At 38.8% G+C, this 15,492-nt stretch overlaps 1 protein-coding gene across 4 annotated transcripts in view; it reads left to right on the top strand.

The window, feature by feature from the left end:
* Positions 1–15,492, top strand: part of RALGAPB (Ral GTPase activating protein non-catalytic beta subunit) — a 57,739-nt gene that overhangs the window by 16,768 nt on the left and 25,479 nt on the right. The window contains exons 9-17 of one of the 4 annotated variants that reach the window (XM_026867184.1): positions 1,511–1,546; positions 3,373–3,574; positions 4,955–5,122; positions 6,175–6,289; positions 6,515–6,662; positions 9,390–9,454; positions 9,656–9,788; positions 11,784–11,905; positions 14,360–14,542. In XM_026867184.1, the coding sequence (XP_026722985.1) occupies positions 1,511–1,546; positions 3,373–3,574; positions 4,955–5,122; positions 6,175–6,289; positions 6,515–6,662; positions 9,390–9,454; positions 9,656–9,788; positions 11,784–11,905; positions 14,360–14,542 (1,172 nt within the window). Of the gene's footprint in view, positions 1–1,510; positions 1,547–3,372; positions 3,575–4,954; positions 5,123–6,174; positions 6,290–6,514; positions 6,663–9,389; positions 9,455–9,655; positions 9,789–11,771; positions 11,906–14,359; positions 14,543–15,492 lie in introns of all 4 variants that reach the window. The other 3 variants (XM_026867182.1, XM_026867186.1, XM_026867185.1) reach the window with 3 other exon arrangements.

Genomic DNA, 15,492 nt, shown 5'->3' with positions numbered 1-15,492 from the left:
GTGTAATGCTTTTGTGCTTTGAGTGTCCTGTATCAGGTTTTTGCTTCTGCACAGAGGCCTTGATGGTGAAGCTTTATGGCTTTATAGCATTATAGCTAATGCTCATTACTTTGTATTGTGGCAAGAGAGAAAAAATATATCTGTTTGAAAATGCATAGCTGGTTTGAAAGGAGCTGCATTATGCTGGTGTAGTCTTTAGAATTAGATGGTTGCATGGTATTTATTTAGCTGTTAGTGTGGCATAAATAGCTCCCTATGATTGGTACTTGAGAAAATACCTTAATGAGAAATTCACTGTGAAGCCCTTATGAAGTTAACCCTTAATATGACCTCTCTGGGAGGTGTGTACATGTGCTGAGTACATCCAGCACTTCACTGGCAGGATGTGTTTCATTTACACAAGCTGGGCCATACAGCGTGTGCTGCTGCAACTTCCTGTCCTCAGCTTGGGAGAACTGGGAGAAACTTGTGAATACCTTGTACCAGCATTTCAGCCACTGAATTTTCCAATCTGATGGTCTCGTTCTTAATCCTTGTATCTAAAATCAGTCACAAACCTGCCAGCTCTGTGTTTTATAGCAGCCAAAGGAGTCCTCTGGGTGGGCTGGTGGTATCACCTTAGGTGCTACCTTTTGTTGGCAGCCAGGGAGTCTTGGGATACAGTTTTATCCTCACTTTTTCTGGCCCAACTGTCATTAATATTAATGTCCCAAAGCATGTTTCTGGGGATCTATAACAAACTGTGAGAAGCCTTGATTAAGGGCATCTTAAGTGGTGCTGAGGGGCTTGGTGATGAGTCTTGATTTCACTCTGCACATTCAGAGCAGCAGCTTGTACAAGGTGATGGCGTTATCTCATGGTAACCGGCTACTGGAGTCTTTTCTCTCTTCTTTCTCTGGAGATTGGTTTTGAGATGTTGATGTTTGTGGTAGTGTTATGCCTTTTATTTCTGCTTTGGAAGATTGTTGATAGAGCTGGTGGTCAGGGAAGGCATGCCTGGGTATACTGGTTGTTAGCAACTTGGATTAGGGAAGATGGAGCTGTAATACCATCAGGAACTCATGGTTTGGAAGAAGTATTGCTGTGAGGAGACTCTGCAGGTAAGTAACCTTCCACTTACAAAATGTACCCCAAGTCACAGAAGCCATAGGATAGCCTAGTGTATACTCCATATACAGTGCAACACAGGGAGATGTACTTGAGCTGGGAAGGGTTAATACATATCCCTTTAAAGAACTGATGTACATTGATATGAACAGCTCTAAGTCTTACTAGTATTTTGTAACTTTTTGTTCATTGTTTTGCATGATACTTTCAAAACCATAATTTTGGACCTGAATGCCAATTTCCTATGTGTTTAACGAGCTTGCTATATCATAAAGCTTTTAATCTATTTTTTAAAAAAAGCTAAAAGCTTCTTAACTTATATTACGATTTCACCATCTTAAAAGTATTTTATAACTACTGCTGTCCTTTGATTTGTTTCCATTTTATTTCTATTATCTTGCAGCATCTTTTATCCAAATTCTTCTTTCTTATAAATCTTGTAAGTAGGAACCAGTAGCTTTTCCTTAATTGCAGTCATGCTTTTCTTTTTCCATAATCCCATATTTTATTTGTAAATTCATTCTCATTGTCTCTTGTAGCTTTTGCACTTTTACTTGAAAAGACAAGTAATCTTTTTGTGTGTGTTTTTGAATGGGGAGGATTGTTGGCAAAAGCAAATTAATCTGCCTGAATCAGTCCCATCTTTTCTGTACTTTAGTCTGTGATCATGTCATGAGTTTCAGGACTTTGCACTAACCATGTTTTTTTTTTACTTAAAGCTTATTTTACAGACCTAGTGTTTGATTTGTATGCATTGTGCATGTAGTGTTTTTTTCCAACTACAATATATTGCTGGATAGCTTATTTAGGAAAAAAAAATGGCTCATGGGAAGATGCATAAAGATTTGTGCTTATTTGCTACTTATGTCATGAAGATTTGTAAGGTAACAGTCGGTTGAATGATGAACTTAAAAGACAAAAAATTAAGAGTAGACACTTGTCGTTAGGACAGTTCCTTTAAAAAAATAAAACAAAACCCACCACCTATCTGTAAATTAACAGATATTCCCGCTGTTGGAAGTGTTAATGGGCCTTTGCTTGCCATACTGATTGTGAACCTGATGTTCCCCAACATCCCAGATTTGAGAGAGGGGAAGTTCTCTGGTACTGGTAGAACTACATTGGCGCGATTCCATTAGGAGCACACATTATCTATTGTTTGATTTTGTAGCTTATAAAAGTTTTGAAACTCAATACAGTCTTAACTGAAAATAAGAAGGAATGTACTCTTTCTGCCCTTAGTAATTTGAGTGAAGTTGTCCACAGGGAAAAAAAAAAAAAATTCATTGAGAGCAATATATTATTTTGGTTGCCATACTGGAAGAAAGGATGATGCCAACAAAATGATTAGCTTCCTGCGTTGTATGCATGTGATACTGATACTGAAAGGGGGACCAGAAATCTGTCTAGAAAGACATGAATTTAATTGGCTTGGACTAGCAGAAGTGTCCTGCAGGGAGGGAGCACAAAGCTTGGCAGAACCACATCCTGTTTGAGTAACAGTGGGCTCCCGAGAGACTTCTGTGGAGCATATTGTGGGATAGGGAGTTGGAGAGGGCCAGCCTCCCCGGTAGCTGCTGTCCGGAGACTGTCCAACCTCAAAGATATTTGGCAATTTCAGTAGTCATGTGACGAGAGAGGGACCAAATCAGGAGAGTGAGTTACAGCAAACTTGTCTTTCTGATCTGGGTCCTTAGAATTTTGTTTTGGTTTTGTTTTTTTCTGTGGGTTTGGGGTGTGGGGTGTAGGTGTGTTTTGTTACTGTTTTTTTAAAATAATTATGTTTATACAGCAAAATTGGATCAAAGCAGCTCGGTGTTCAGAGCAATGTAATAGATTGGCCGGCTGAAAATTAAGCACTTGTTTGGAAGTCACAGTAATGGCACCATCTAAATGTTTTTTTGTATTTTAAGGAAGGCAAGGTGGTACTTCATTTTATTTGGAGATGAGAACTAAGTGAAGGAAGATCCTTGTCCTCCAAAGAGGGTAGGAAGCTAATACTGGATATTAGCGTGCTCTTCCCATCAGGAAGTTGGGACAGGCTCTAGAATATGAAGATCAGTTGTTATCACCCTTATAAAGAAAAAAGTTAGTTACACCCATAAATACTTTCTAAACCAAGGCACTGACTCAAATATAGTGAACTAACAGCTTCATGATAACTACTAAATTTGACTTGATCTTTGTGTCCAGGATCCCATGAGCCTATTATATATGTTAACAAACACAGTGAAACACCGTTTGGTTTTTTTTTTCTCTTCCCAGCTATAGCAACTCAAGCTAATGTGGAGTTTCGCCGGAAAGGATCACAAATGTCCACAGACACAATGGCTTCCAACCCCATGTTTGATGCAAGTGAATTTCCAGACAACTATGAAGCAGGAAGGGCAGAGGCATGTGGGACACTGTGTAGGATATTTTGTAGCAAGAAGACTGGGGAGGAAATATTACCAGCTTACTTATCCCGGTACTAACCTATCTTCCAGTCACTTTTTTGGTAAAACCTTATAGTACAAATTAATTCACAGTGAATAGCATTCTGTTATTGTCCGAATCCTGTGTTGCCAATCCAAAAAAACCTGGTTAGCCTTCAGATGCTGTAGGTGGGGATCTCTGGCTAAACTGAGTAGTGATTTCCTTTCATCTTCTCAGATTCTGGTTTTCATTGTGATTTCTTCAAGTTCCAGTTGAAGGGAAGTCCCTTATGGTGCCTCCCAGCTGGAATGAATGTTGCCTTTTTGATACTTTAGTTGATGAACTTAAATGACATCCTTACTCTTTTATTCTTGGTGTGTTTTTTAATTTGTCACTGAATGTTGTTCTGATGGAATAAATGAGTGTGCAGACATAATAAGACTTTGTACACTTTATTAGACCATGAAGGGTGTTATGCTGTCAAACACTGCAGCACTGGGATGGAATGTGTTTGTGGGATTGTTTTTTTCACCCTTAAATATAGAAATGCACTAATATTCTAGTATTTAAAACAGCCGTGTTCTGAACTACCCGTTTTCAGCTTTGTTTCTAATAAAATAAGGCAACTATTGTAGTGCACTTTTTTCAAATTTTTGTTAGAAAGTGAAATAGCAGAGGCTAGAGGCAGAGAATCAACTTTAAATCATGACTTTTTCAAACTGTTCACAGTTGTTCCAGATGGCACCAAAATTTCCTAGAAGACTGAACTGTTTTTTCTTGTATGTTGTAGTGTTCTGTGTATAGATAGTGTATAGATTCCTCTGTGTTTGCAAGCCTTTAAAAAATAAAATAAAGGGAATATAAGTATTTTTTAACAAACTGCAAAATAAACTAACTGCTTTAGGATGATGGCCAGCTAGGTTCCCGCCCCCTGCTTTTTCACTTGAGCTAGCTATGATAGCTCTGTTTGGTCTCATTTTCCATATTGCTGATAAGTGTGTCCTGTCCTGTCCTGCCCCCTGCAAGATTTCGCAGTATTTTTCTTGTGTTGAGTTAAAATCAAGGTCTCGCTCCCATACTTACACAAGGCAGGGAGTGGTGGGATGCAGGCACAGTTAGCAACTATCTGGCCTTTATTTGCGCAACTCCCTGTCTGTGTTGCAACGTCAAAGGCTTCAGTATAACTGTGGTGCACTGCTTTTTCACATGAAATACTTGTGATTTGTGAGGAGGGGTTTTTGTTAAGCTCGTTAGGTGCAATTGCCTGTACTAAAGTAACTTGGGGGGGATGCTCATATAAACATTTCCTAGCTCTGATTTTGAACCTTCCTCTTTTATATATAAAAGATCAAGTAGTTGCTCTACATTCTTGTTCATGTGGGATGCTGATGCATTTTATCTACAAATAATTAATCTTATCTTTTTTTGTCAGATTTTACATGCTTTTAATTCAGGGTTTGCAGATAGCAGATTTCGTTTGCCACCCTGTTCTTGCCAGTGTTATACTAAACTCCCCTCCTTTGTTCTGCTGTGACCTGAAAGGGATTGATGTCGTGGTTCCCTATTTCATTTCGGCTCTTGAGACTATTTTACCTGACAGGTAAATTGCTATTTCCATATGAACATCATCAGAAATGTGGGGAGGTGTTTATCTTCTGGTGTTTCTGTTCATTCCTGAGTAGTTTTCACTGAAAGAATTTTGTAATGTGAGCCTCATAGTGTGTATGTATTTGGTGGTGATAATAGTGGCACTTTATTTAATGCAATTTTCTTTAAACCAAAATTAGTACTTATTTTAAATGAAATATGTGAATTATCTACATATTCATTGACGGAAAGCAGTACCTGTAGGAATAGAGGAAAAGGAGTGATTTAGCTCAAATATATTGAAAGCCTACAGATTTTTCAGTAAAATTGCACAGGATATTCATTAGTGGCTGTTGATTCAGTGAATTCATTGAAAGTAATCTTAGACATCATTTAAATAGAAAAATCAATAATTTAGGCTGGTGAAATTGGAGTAGGTTCTTAAACCAGAAGATATGTCAGAGCTTTATGGATTTCTGAATGTTTTGCTAAGTTAATACTCTGTGCATGCCTTCGTCAACATATGTTTTATGTCTTGGTACTGCATTTCATTTTGAAGTTATGCATAAAATGTTATTTATCTTCTGGACTTAAATCTGAGCCACTGCTTCTTTTGGATAGGTCTTATAAGTAGAAGAATTTGCTGGTGGCTACTTAAAAAGTTGATCTATGTGCTAAGCAGCTTGTGTTTAATGCAATATGTGCATGAACATATTCTATGGATCTCTGATAATTTTGGGTGGATTTGAGTTGTTATGAGCCAGTAGAGGTTCATGATTGAAATGTCCTGCTTTGAAGACTCAGTATGTGAATAATGCTTTCATCAGCTCATTGCTTTTATATGGGGTACAGAATCCTTAGCAAGTGATAGTTCCTACATGAATTCACTGTGTTATTACTGCTGTTTAAAAAAAAAAAATAATCCTGAGCCTAGAAAGAAACAGCTACATTGTATACTGAAGATTATTGAAGACCACTGGGTGGCTGTATATTTAACTTCAATTTAATTAAATTAGTGTCAATTTCCTGTGAGACATTGATTAACTCTTATGCTTTGATTTGCAGAGAACTCTCAAAGTTTAAAATCTATGTAAACCCCACAGAGCTAAGAAGAGCTTCGATTAACATCCTGCTGTCTTTGTTGCCTCTCCCTCATCATTTTGGAACAATAAAGTCTGAGGTAGTAAGATTACCACTTTGTTTTGCGTTTCCATTTTGTTTTCCTGGTTGGAGTGGGATTTGGATGCCTTGTGGGTTGCATCTGGTGTTCTGGTTAGTAAGTCAGTAACAGTAAGACTGTACAAGTTGTCAGCAGCAATGTGTGCTGTGGATATTGACTTTTGAAACCAATACCATGGTGGTGTGATCTGTAATTGATACTGAAATATATGCATTTTTCCTTCAGGTTGTCCTGGAAGGGAAATTCAGCAATGATGACAGCTCAACGTATGATAAGCCAGTAACCTTCCTTTCCTTGAAGCTGAGGCTTGTGAATATACTTATAGGAGCTTTGCAAACAGAAACTGATCCTAACAACACTCAAATGATACTAGGTTATTTCAACTTTTTCATTTATTAACTGTTATAGTAGTGTCTGTCATAATCTGTCCTGGAATAACATGGTTTACTAGTAATGTGTTGCTCTGTAAGAAAAAAGATTAAATTCTTGGCAAGTTGTCATCTGTATAATCTCCCTCATTCTATGAAAACATCTTGAAAAGCCTCATGTTTTTGTTAAAGTAATCTCTCTTTTTACAAATGTGGAATAGTACTTGAAAAATAGAAGCAGAAGTAAAATACATTCTAGCCAGAACAGTCGTAACTAGGAATGGAAATAAGAAAAAAATACTGTTTTAATATTGGGAAGGATTCTTTACTAATGGTTACAGGGAACATTTTAGGTTTTGGCATGATTAAGCCTAGAAACAAATTGAAATACTGGGTGACTGGTGGTCCAGCACTGGCAAACTACAGATTACATGTGTTTAGCACTGTGTAAATCCTCACACAAAAGCTCTGAAATAGTCAGGAGATGGATTGTAGTGCAGCAACAAACTGTTCTTTGAGGTAATGAGAGTTTTAACATTATTCTGAATATTCAGAAAGTAAATAGAAGCTGGAAACTTGAATAGTGCATACTCTGTCAAGTTAAATATATTTTCAGACAAATAAAAAAGGTACCTGCCTTTTATTTTTCTGCCCACCCCTTATGTTTCTCTCTTTAGTAGTGCCTTTTTCCACATGATGGTTGTGTTCTTCAGTAATTACAATACCACTTTACTTTTGCCTGTTCTAAAAGGAATCAGACTTGCACTGTGCTGGGGTCTGCCTTATTCTGGGAGACAGAGAGCCTACCTGATTGATAGGGGAGGGTGAGAAAATGGCATGAGCAGTGAAGTGAAGGGAAACAAATCCAGTCTGCAGAGACTTTGGGAAAGTTTCCTTGCAGTGGTTGAAATAGTTCCTTTACTAGTGGAAGAGTAGAGGAGAGTAGTGTGAAGGAATGATTTGCAACCAGTGCTGATGAAGGGATGAGGATACTTACAGGTTCAAAGTGATCCTCCAGGCGAGACCCACAGCGTGTTGGCGCACTGAGGGTTGCACCACCCCCCCCAGAACCGCAGGGTGATTCTCTGTTAAATCCTCCCCATGTGTTTCCATACCCCTCCACTGCCAGTTGGTGGTTGTATCTGGCTGGGTAGATGCTCTGCCTTGAATATTTCTTCTGCCATTACTATTTCCATGATAGTCTATAGCAGTCTGTCTCCTGTATTCCTGTTGTTAAACCCCTGTTTCCGTATGTGAAGTTACTTCCTCCTGGATTTGGTTGGAGAGTATTTGTGAATCTCCAGTTTAACCAGAGATTCTCACACATGCACCAGCGTCTCAACAAAAGCAGTGTTTGTTTCTAGCTGCTCACTAAATGACAGTGAGTGGTGCATTTCTCTTCATATAGTAAGCAGTGTTTTCTTAAACATTCATTGCTGCGGGTGCGGATTGGGGGCAGAAAATTAAGATGGATACCGGTCAGTGTGTCAGTGTTAGCCTGTTACAGGTCTGTCCTTACTGCTGCTTTCCTCATCACCTGGGGGTGGTGCTGCCAAGCAGGTACAGACTTCATGCTGGTTTGCCTAAGGCACCCAGATGCATCAGTTTTAATATGAGTGTGTTACACTTGTGTGTAGTTATCTCTCCCAAAATGGAAGAGATAACTACCTGCTGGCTAGTTTGGATGCAGTAGGATTGGCTACCCCTGCACTTAGTGCTTCAGCTTTTTCAATACAGTATTTTGGGCACTGATGGAAAACAAAGCACAGAAAGTGAGAGACTGGGGATGACTTCCAACTAGAGAAAATTTCAGTGTATCCCACTTCAGATTGTGAACTGGCCTCCTGATTTAGGAAATTTGTTTTATGTTTTAGCTAAATTGAAATGAAAGCAATTTTAATTTGCTCTGCAAACCCACAGATTTTCAGTGGTGCAAATATTAGCCTTGATTTTTTTTTTTTTTTTTTTTTTTTTTTTTTTTTTGGTGGGGCAGGGGCAGAAATATCTTTATAAAAATAAAACTACTTGTGTTACAGTGGTTTGGGGGTTCATGTCACTGACCATTATGAGAACAAGTGTGGCCTGTTGCACTGATGTCTTAGGCGTTGCTGAATGGACTAGATGTTACTCGCTTTATCTTCCAGCAGGTTGCTATGTGTACTGGTAGTTCATTAAGACTTGAAAACATGTTTTTATTTTCCAGTCACCAGCTGCCTTTTGGCTTGTAATGGCCAAACCAGGTAAGGGGGCCTCTTTGTGCTAGGCAAGAACATAGCCAAGGCCAGCATATAATCTTTGAGGTGGCTTTGGATGCCAGCTATGCAGTTCATTTTAGCTCTTTCCGTTATCTAACAAATACTGTTATTTTATTCACAGAATCCCTAGATATCCTTAAATATAACCTGAGTTTTTAGATGAGCACAATCTGATGGGGAGACAAAGAATGATTCCAGCCCGTCTGTGAAACCAAAATCTTTCTGAACTGAGGAATTTGAAAAAACCTATGTTCAAAGCATTTTTAAAATAGCTGAAGGCACTCTCTGTCTCAGTTCTCATCGGTTTCAAATGGCTAAGCCTGAAGCAAATCCTGTGTTTTATACAACTCTTTTATAAGAGTTATTATAAAACAGGATAGCAATCCTGTATATTAGACCTTCAGTGCTTCTTTGTAAATTTTAGCAGTGAATTTTCTACTGTGGTCTTTAGTTACCTTCTTATATCTGATTCTTCAGGTGCAATGTTAAATATTGTTCAAGATTCAGCACTCTTAGAAGCCATTGGCTGTCAGATGGAAACGGTAAGTATTTTTTGCTTATGAAGTAACCGCTTCAGAAATAATTAATTACTCATTTTATCTGCTGTTATAAGGTGCTCAGTTAGAATCTTGAGGTTTGATCATCTTTTTTTTTTCTCTATTGTATGTGAGAGCATCCTCTGGTGTGGGGAACTCTACTCAGAAAAATCTTCTCATGGCTCAAAACTGACTTTCAATTTGCAGAATGGTGGTGAAAATAACCTCTTCAAAAGCCACAGTCGTACTAACAGTGGCATTAGCACTGCAAGTGGAGGCAGTATGGAGCCCACAACACCAGATAGTGAGAGACCAGCACAAGCCCTTCTGAGGGATTATGGTAAGGATAGCTCTTTTGTAAAAACTGTCATATGCCAGGATGATGTGTTTTGGGTTTTTTTCTGTTTGTAGTTCTGGCTAATACATTAATGCGCATGGGTGTTTTGAACACAGGGTGGATAGCCCCTCTGTTTATTGCCAGTTTGTGCTGATATGTGCCCTGTTGGTGGTTGTTCTTTAACCTACTAAAGGACTCTCTTTACATTTTAAAAATAAGAATGTAAAAACATGAAAAAGGTGTTTGCAAACTGCTTTGCTTTACCTTATGTTTTCAGGGCACTTTGTTTTCATGAACAACAATAGGGTAAATGTACACCAAGTGTAAATCAATTGCTTGATTCATTTTGGTAGCATTCTAAATACTTACCTGACTTTTGCAGCACCTTTTCTTAAACTATAGTTAAAGAGCATTTGAATGATTCCTGTCTATATAGAGCGAGTAAGCAGAATGCTTGTGATGTGTCATTTGTCATAACAAAAGAATTTAGTAATTAACTTTAGTTTGCTATGTCTTGTACTGTGCATTTTTGAGTCTTTGTAATAAAATCCATGTTCTTCTAAATCTGTTTGGTAAGCTGGCTGAATGTCAAGATCCTGGAATTTCATTTGCTCCTTTGGTCTTCATTTGTTTAACTGATGTTGACCAAGTAAATATGAGAACAGATCACCTTTACATTGTAGTTTAGGCTGACAAATCTTTCTCTTGCCAACCAAAAAAAAATTTTTTTTCTCTATTTCTATAACTTCAGGAGAGGAGGGAGATTAGCAGGAACGACTTTAGTATATCCTAGGGATTCATATAAACAGCTTGGTGCTTTCCCTACAGGATTTGTTTGTTTGAAATTATTAAAGTGCTAGTTTTCAGCACATCATTTGAATTGGGTGTTTAGTTTGTATGGGTTTTTACTAGAAAATACTTGTAATAATATCCATTTCTAGGTTTAAAAAAATGTTTCAAATATCTGACTTGAGTGTTTAAACCATGTCATAACTTGAAGGATAATTTTGTAATATATTCATTTTCCTGCATTTTTAAAATTTCCTATGCACAGAAGGTAAGGTTGTAAGAAACAAAAAGAATGTCTGTGTTTCTGCTGGATGCTTCAAACAAGAGAAAATTGAAAATACAGTGGTCTGTTTTTACTGTTTGCCTGTAGCAAACACTTTAATCTACTACTAGTGTAACATTGTAGTTAGCCCCTGAGTGTTAAATATGATGATTTAAGTTTTGGGAAGGATATGCCTTAGCTGTCATAGTTCTCATGTCTCTCTAGTCATTTAGCAGGTTTTGTTTCTGAAATTAATTTGCCTACTTCAGTTTTAACAAGTTTGTGTAGTATTTATGTTCCTAATATTTTGAAATAAGAGCAACTATATGGAAAACATTTTCTATTTTTAATTTTGAGATAGTGGTTCAGGGAAATTAAATGTCTAGATTTTTTTTTTTTTCCCTTCAGGCCTGATTCTTTCATTATCTAAATTTCTCTAACTAGTACAAATTTAAGTAACACTAGATACAGAAAGAATGGATAACTTTTGGCATAGATACCTGAAGTTACATTCACTTTTTTAGTTTGTTACTGATACCTAAATATACAAGTACTAATGTCTAATATACATTAATAATGCCTAAATTTTTGAGACTACAAGACATCACAGCAATTTAAGTACAACAGCCAACAACAGCTAAATCTTAAGCTAGCTGTTCTGCTGCTGAAATGCAGCAGAGTGCTGGGATTATCCAAAATGTCTTTTAAAAAAATGGAGATAAGCTACTCTCAATATATTTGTATAATGCCTGGTGGTGTATACAAGGGAGTTAACGTGTGCAAAAGTGACCAAACCAATTTCTAAGTTCTGGGTTGTTTATAATTTTATCTTACATGTGTATTGTGGCTGCTTTGGCTTTGCCTGTGCTTTGCTTGTCACTAATGCTTAGTTATTTTCCCTCCCTGTGGTATGTGGTATTGGGGTTATATCCTAGCTCTTAATACAGATACAGCTGCTGGACTACTTATACGCAGTATTCACCTGGTAACCCAGAGACTGAACTCACAGTGGAGGCAGGACATGAGTATCTCTCTGGCTGCACTGGAGCTACTGTCTGGACTGGCAAAGGTGAGAGGTGAAGTTCTGTGTGCTCTGGCCTCCTCTCAAAGAGTGGTTATAGTCCTGTTCAGGTGAACGTCATGCCAACCAAACAGACGTCTGTGTCTGAGTTTGTCAGCAAATGTTTTGTTTGGACACAAGAAAAAACAAAACAAAACAGTTCTCCTTTTGTAATTCTCCTAAAGTAAATGCTCTGACGCTCTAATGATGTGTGCCCTGTAGATGCCTGTTGGCTGACAGTAAAGCTCAGGGTAGCTTGTTCAGATACACGTGGCTCTACTACATGATTCTGGCCGGTTTTGTTGAGCTAGCTGGATGGATCCTAACCTTTCTCATGGATTCCCGTGTGTGTCTGGTTTTGGTTTTTTACACTACAGGGTATGCATCTGCCATATTAGGCTGTACAGTTGAGGAAAAACTTGCCACTGAACTTCAGTGGCAAGTGGTAGGGGCTTGCAGCATTAGTTTTCAACCTCACTGTGAACCATTTATCATACCTTTGCTTGGTTGGGTGGCTGGTCTGTCTGTTCTCTGTGTAACCAGACTTAGAAACAAGAGGTTTTGTTGCTGTGAGTTGGTAGATTGCAAATATGGCAGAGTATTAAACAACTTAATTGCCCTTTTTGTAAGTGTTGTACTTGCTTTTCCTCTTCCATCTCATCTTGGAAATAGTTTTCTGAGCTTAGAGAATGATAGCATATTTCTGATGTGAAGATGTCACTTTATTCAGAGCTTTATCTGCACACAGTTCCTTGATTCAGCAGCAAATAACTGAATTAAAGGCACTAGCTGGAGGGGCTTTTTTGTTGAGAAGTATAATGCCCTTTTCTGATTGAGGGCTTTTGTCCCCAAGCTGGACTTCATGATACTTGTTAAACAAAAGTTCAGTGGGTTTACTGCAGCCACAATGACCTCGTGTGACAATTCAGCATCTCCTGTCACCTTCCCCAGGAGCTTGACAGATCTCTTTGAACTATGTGTCTTGGGCGTTCTTTTAGTATGGAGTCAGCACTGAGCCATGTTGGACTGGGTGCTTACTTTATTACTGCAGGAGCATGAGCTGAAGGACGCATTGGAAAATGTTCTGCAGTGAATTAATGTATGGTTATTGGGTCTCACAGAACATCATACAGAACCAGGGGTTTCTGCAGCTTGTGTGGTTAAGCCAGTTGGGTTTTTTCCTTGGCTTGCAATGAGATGGAAATATGAAAATATATTATCTTTTCAAATGCCTGCCCAGGTTAATATTTAATATATTAATCTTTGTGTAATTCTCCTGCAACTGAAGTAATTCTTCCTCTGGGGTATCTTGGTTATCTCTTTCCCCTTTGTAACAAAGAGGGTAGAAAGAAATTACCTCTTAATGCAGAACTGCAGAGTGGAGGAGTGGTTCTGCTTGTGCCTTTGGCTGTGACAATTCCCAAAGACCTTTTCGGGTTAGAGACTGCCCTGTTTTGTGTCTGTTCAGCACCAGGTTATTCATCAGACAGGGGAAATTCAAAAATCCTGTTTCCCCCAAAAGTGCGGGTTCACCAACCTACTTTTCATAAGCTCATCTTGAGGGCTCTATTTCTGTAGATGTTATGCTTCTGCAGGAAATGCTGTCTTAATCCTAGGTCTCTGAATTGTCACCTCTCCCTTTGTGGAGTGCAGCTGCCTGGCTCTGGTGGTGTCACCAGCAAGACCATCCACCTTCCTGCTTGGATAAGGGTGCACTTCAATGAGTAAAGCTTTATTTGCTATGGTCAAATGCTACAGAGTACAAAATTCCAGCTTTAACTGACTGTTCCTGTGCCAAGTCACAGGTTGGAAAGAACAAAAAAAAAAAAAATTCAATTCTGTAGTTCTGTAATGTAGATCCTCATGTGTCAGTGTACAAGGCTCTTCATTAACCCTCTGGTCCAAAGCCTTGTTCCCTGAAGCCCTGAGTTGGAAGAGAAGCTGAGGGGTTTTTGCAGTGAGCTTTGGGGGAGGGGTTATGGGTTGTTTGCCAGTCTGATTGCCTGAGGATAGGGTTTCTGTCCCTTTTTCACTGGTGAAACTTACTGTGCTGATAATACTTAGGGGAAAGTTGTGTGAGCAGAAGGAAGCCCTGTGGAAGGGAGACTTAGCAGTGAGTGGGCTCTGAGGTACAGAGTGGGTTGCTATAGCTGAAGGAGAGAGGTATTTGCTGAAAATAAGTTTCAAATATTAATTTATTCATCTTGCAATTAGTTTCTTATCAAACCATATTGGTACCACTCTTGCTCTTGGAAACCAAGCCATGCAATGTGGTGGCACTTCAGTGCACCATTTCTTCAATTTTCAATATTCTGAAATTACTGTTAAATACTTCTACCTATAAGAGCTCAACCATTTATTCCTGTTTCTTAAAACTGCAATTAAAAATGCTTTTAAAAACTATTTCTTCTCTGAAAGTTTTTTATGGAGGAATTTTCATCCTTTCTTGCTTGCTTTACCCAGGTGAAAGTGGCAGTTGATTCTTCTGATCGGAAGAGAGCCATTAGTTCAGTCTGCAGCTACATCGTGTACCAGTGCAGCCGCCCAGCCCCACTCCACTCCCGTGACCTTCACTCCATGATAGTTGCAGCTTTCCAGTGCCTCTGTGTCTGGCTCACTGAGCATCCTGATATGCTGGATGAGAAGGTAAGAGTCTCTGGTCTATATATTTTGAGCACTCCCACTTGTAATGCCTTTTGTGTCCAACCTGTTCTTGTTACTTTAAAATTATGTGGTTTTCTTAGCTTTCAAAAGTATACTAGGAATTTCAAAACTAGCTTCTGTGCAAAATAGTTTTGAATTTTGATTTCTGCTCTTTATTCACCGAGAATGTTTCTTGGCTTTAAAAGTTCCTTTCATATTTCTAAGAATGTCTTGATGTTTCCTCTTGCTTTGTGAAACTGGAAAAAGAGAGAAGAAATGAAGGCCTGAAAAAGCAGAAACTGAAAAGAGAAATATGGGAATCAATGGTGTCTATATCACATAGCTACCTGCTGCAGATAAACTTCACTAAAAGCCATGTCTCAACATTTCTCAGCACTTACCTGACTAAACCATCTTCCAGACTTAATGGAATTCCTTTGATGCTAATGTTTTGATAATCATAATTTGTTTCACCAAGGAAACTGTGTTCTAGAAACCAAGCAAGGCATAGCTCAGTCCAAGATGGAATTTGCTTGGTGTGATGGTTTGACTGGCTAAATGCCAGGTATCCACCAAGTCGCTCTATCACTTCCCCCCCCTTTTTCCCCTTGTTTTCTCAATAGGGTAAAGAGGGGAAAGAAGATAAACTAACCCTTGTGGGTGAAACAAAAGCAGTTTTAATATAAGCAAGGCAAAGCAAAAGTCCGCGCGCGGAAGCAAAAGCAAACAGATTTAGTCTCTACTTCCCATGGACAGGCGATGTCGGGCCTTCTCAGGAAGCAGGGCTCCAATACACGTAGTGGTTGCTTCGGAGGACCAAGGGTGACCCCACCCCCTTCCTCCTTCCTCCCAGCTTTATACTGAGCAAACGTCATATGGTATGGAATATCCCTTTGGTCGGTTTGGGTCAGCTGTCCTGGCTGTGTCCCCTCCCAAGATCTTGCCCACCCCGT

The sequence above is a fragment of the Athene cunicularia genome, unplaced genomic scaffold (assembly GCF_003259725.1).
Source record: "Athene cunicularia isolate RWA unplaced genomic scaffold, athCun1 SCF_2, whole genome shotgun sequence".
Taxonomy (NCBI): Eukaryota; Metazoa; Chordata; class Aves; order Strigiformes; family Strigidae; genus Athene; species Athene cunicularia.
The sequence above is the reverse complement of the archived record's forward strand: the minus strand, read 5'-3'. Positions and strand labels throughout refer to the sequence as shown.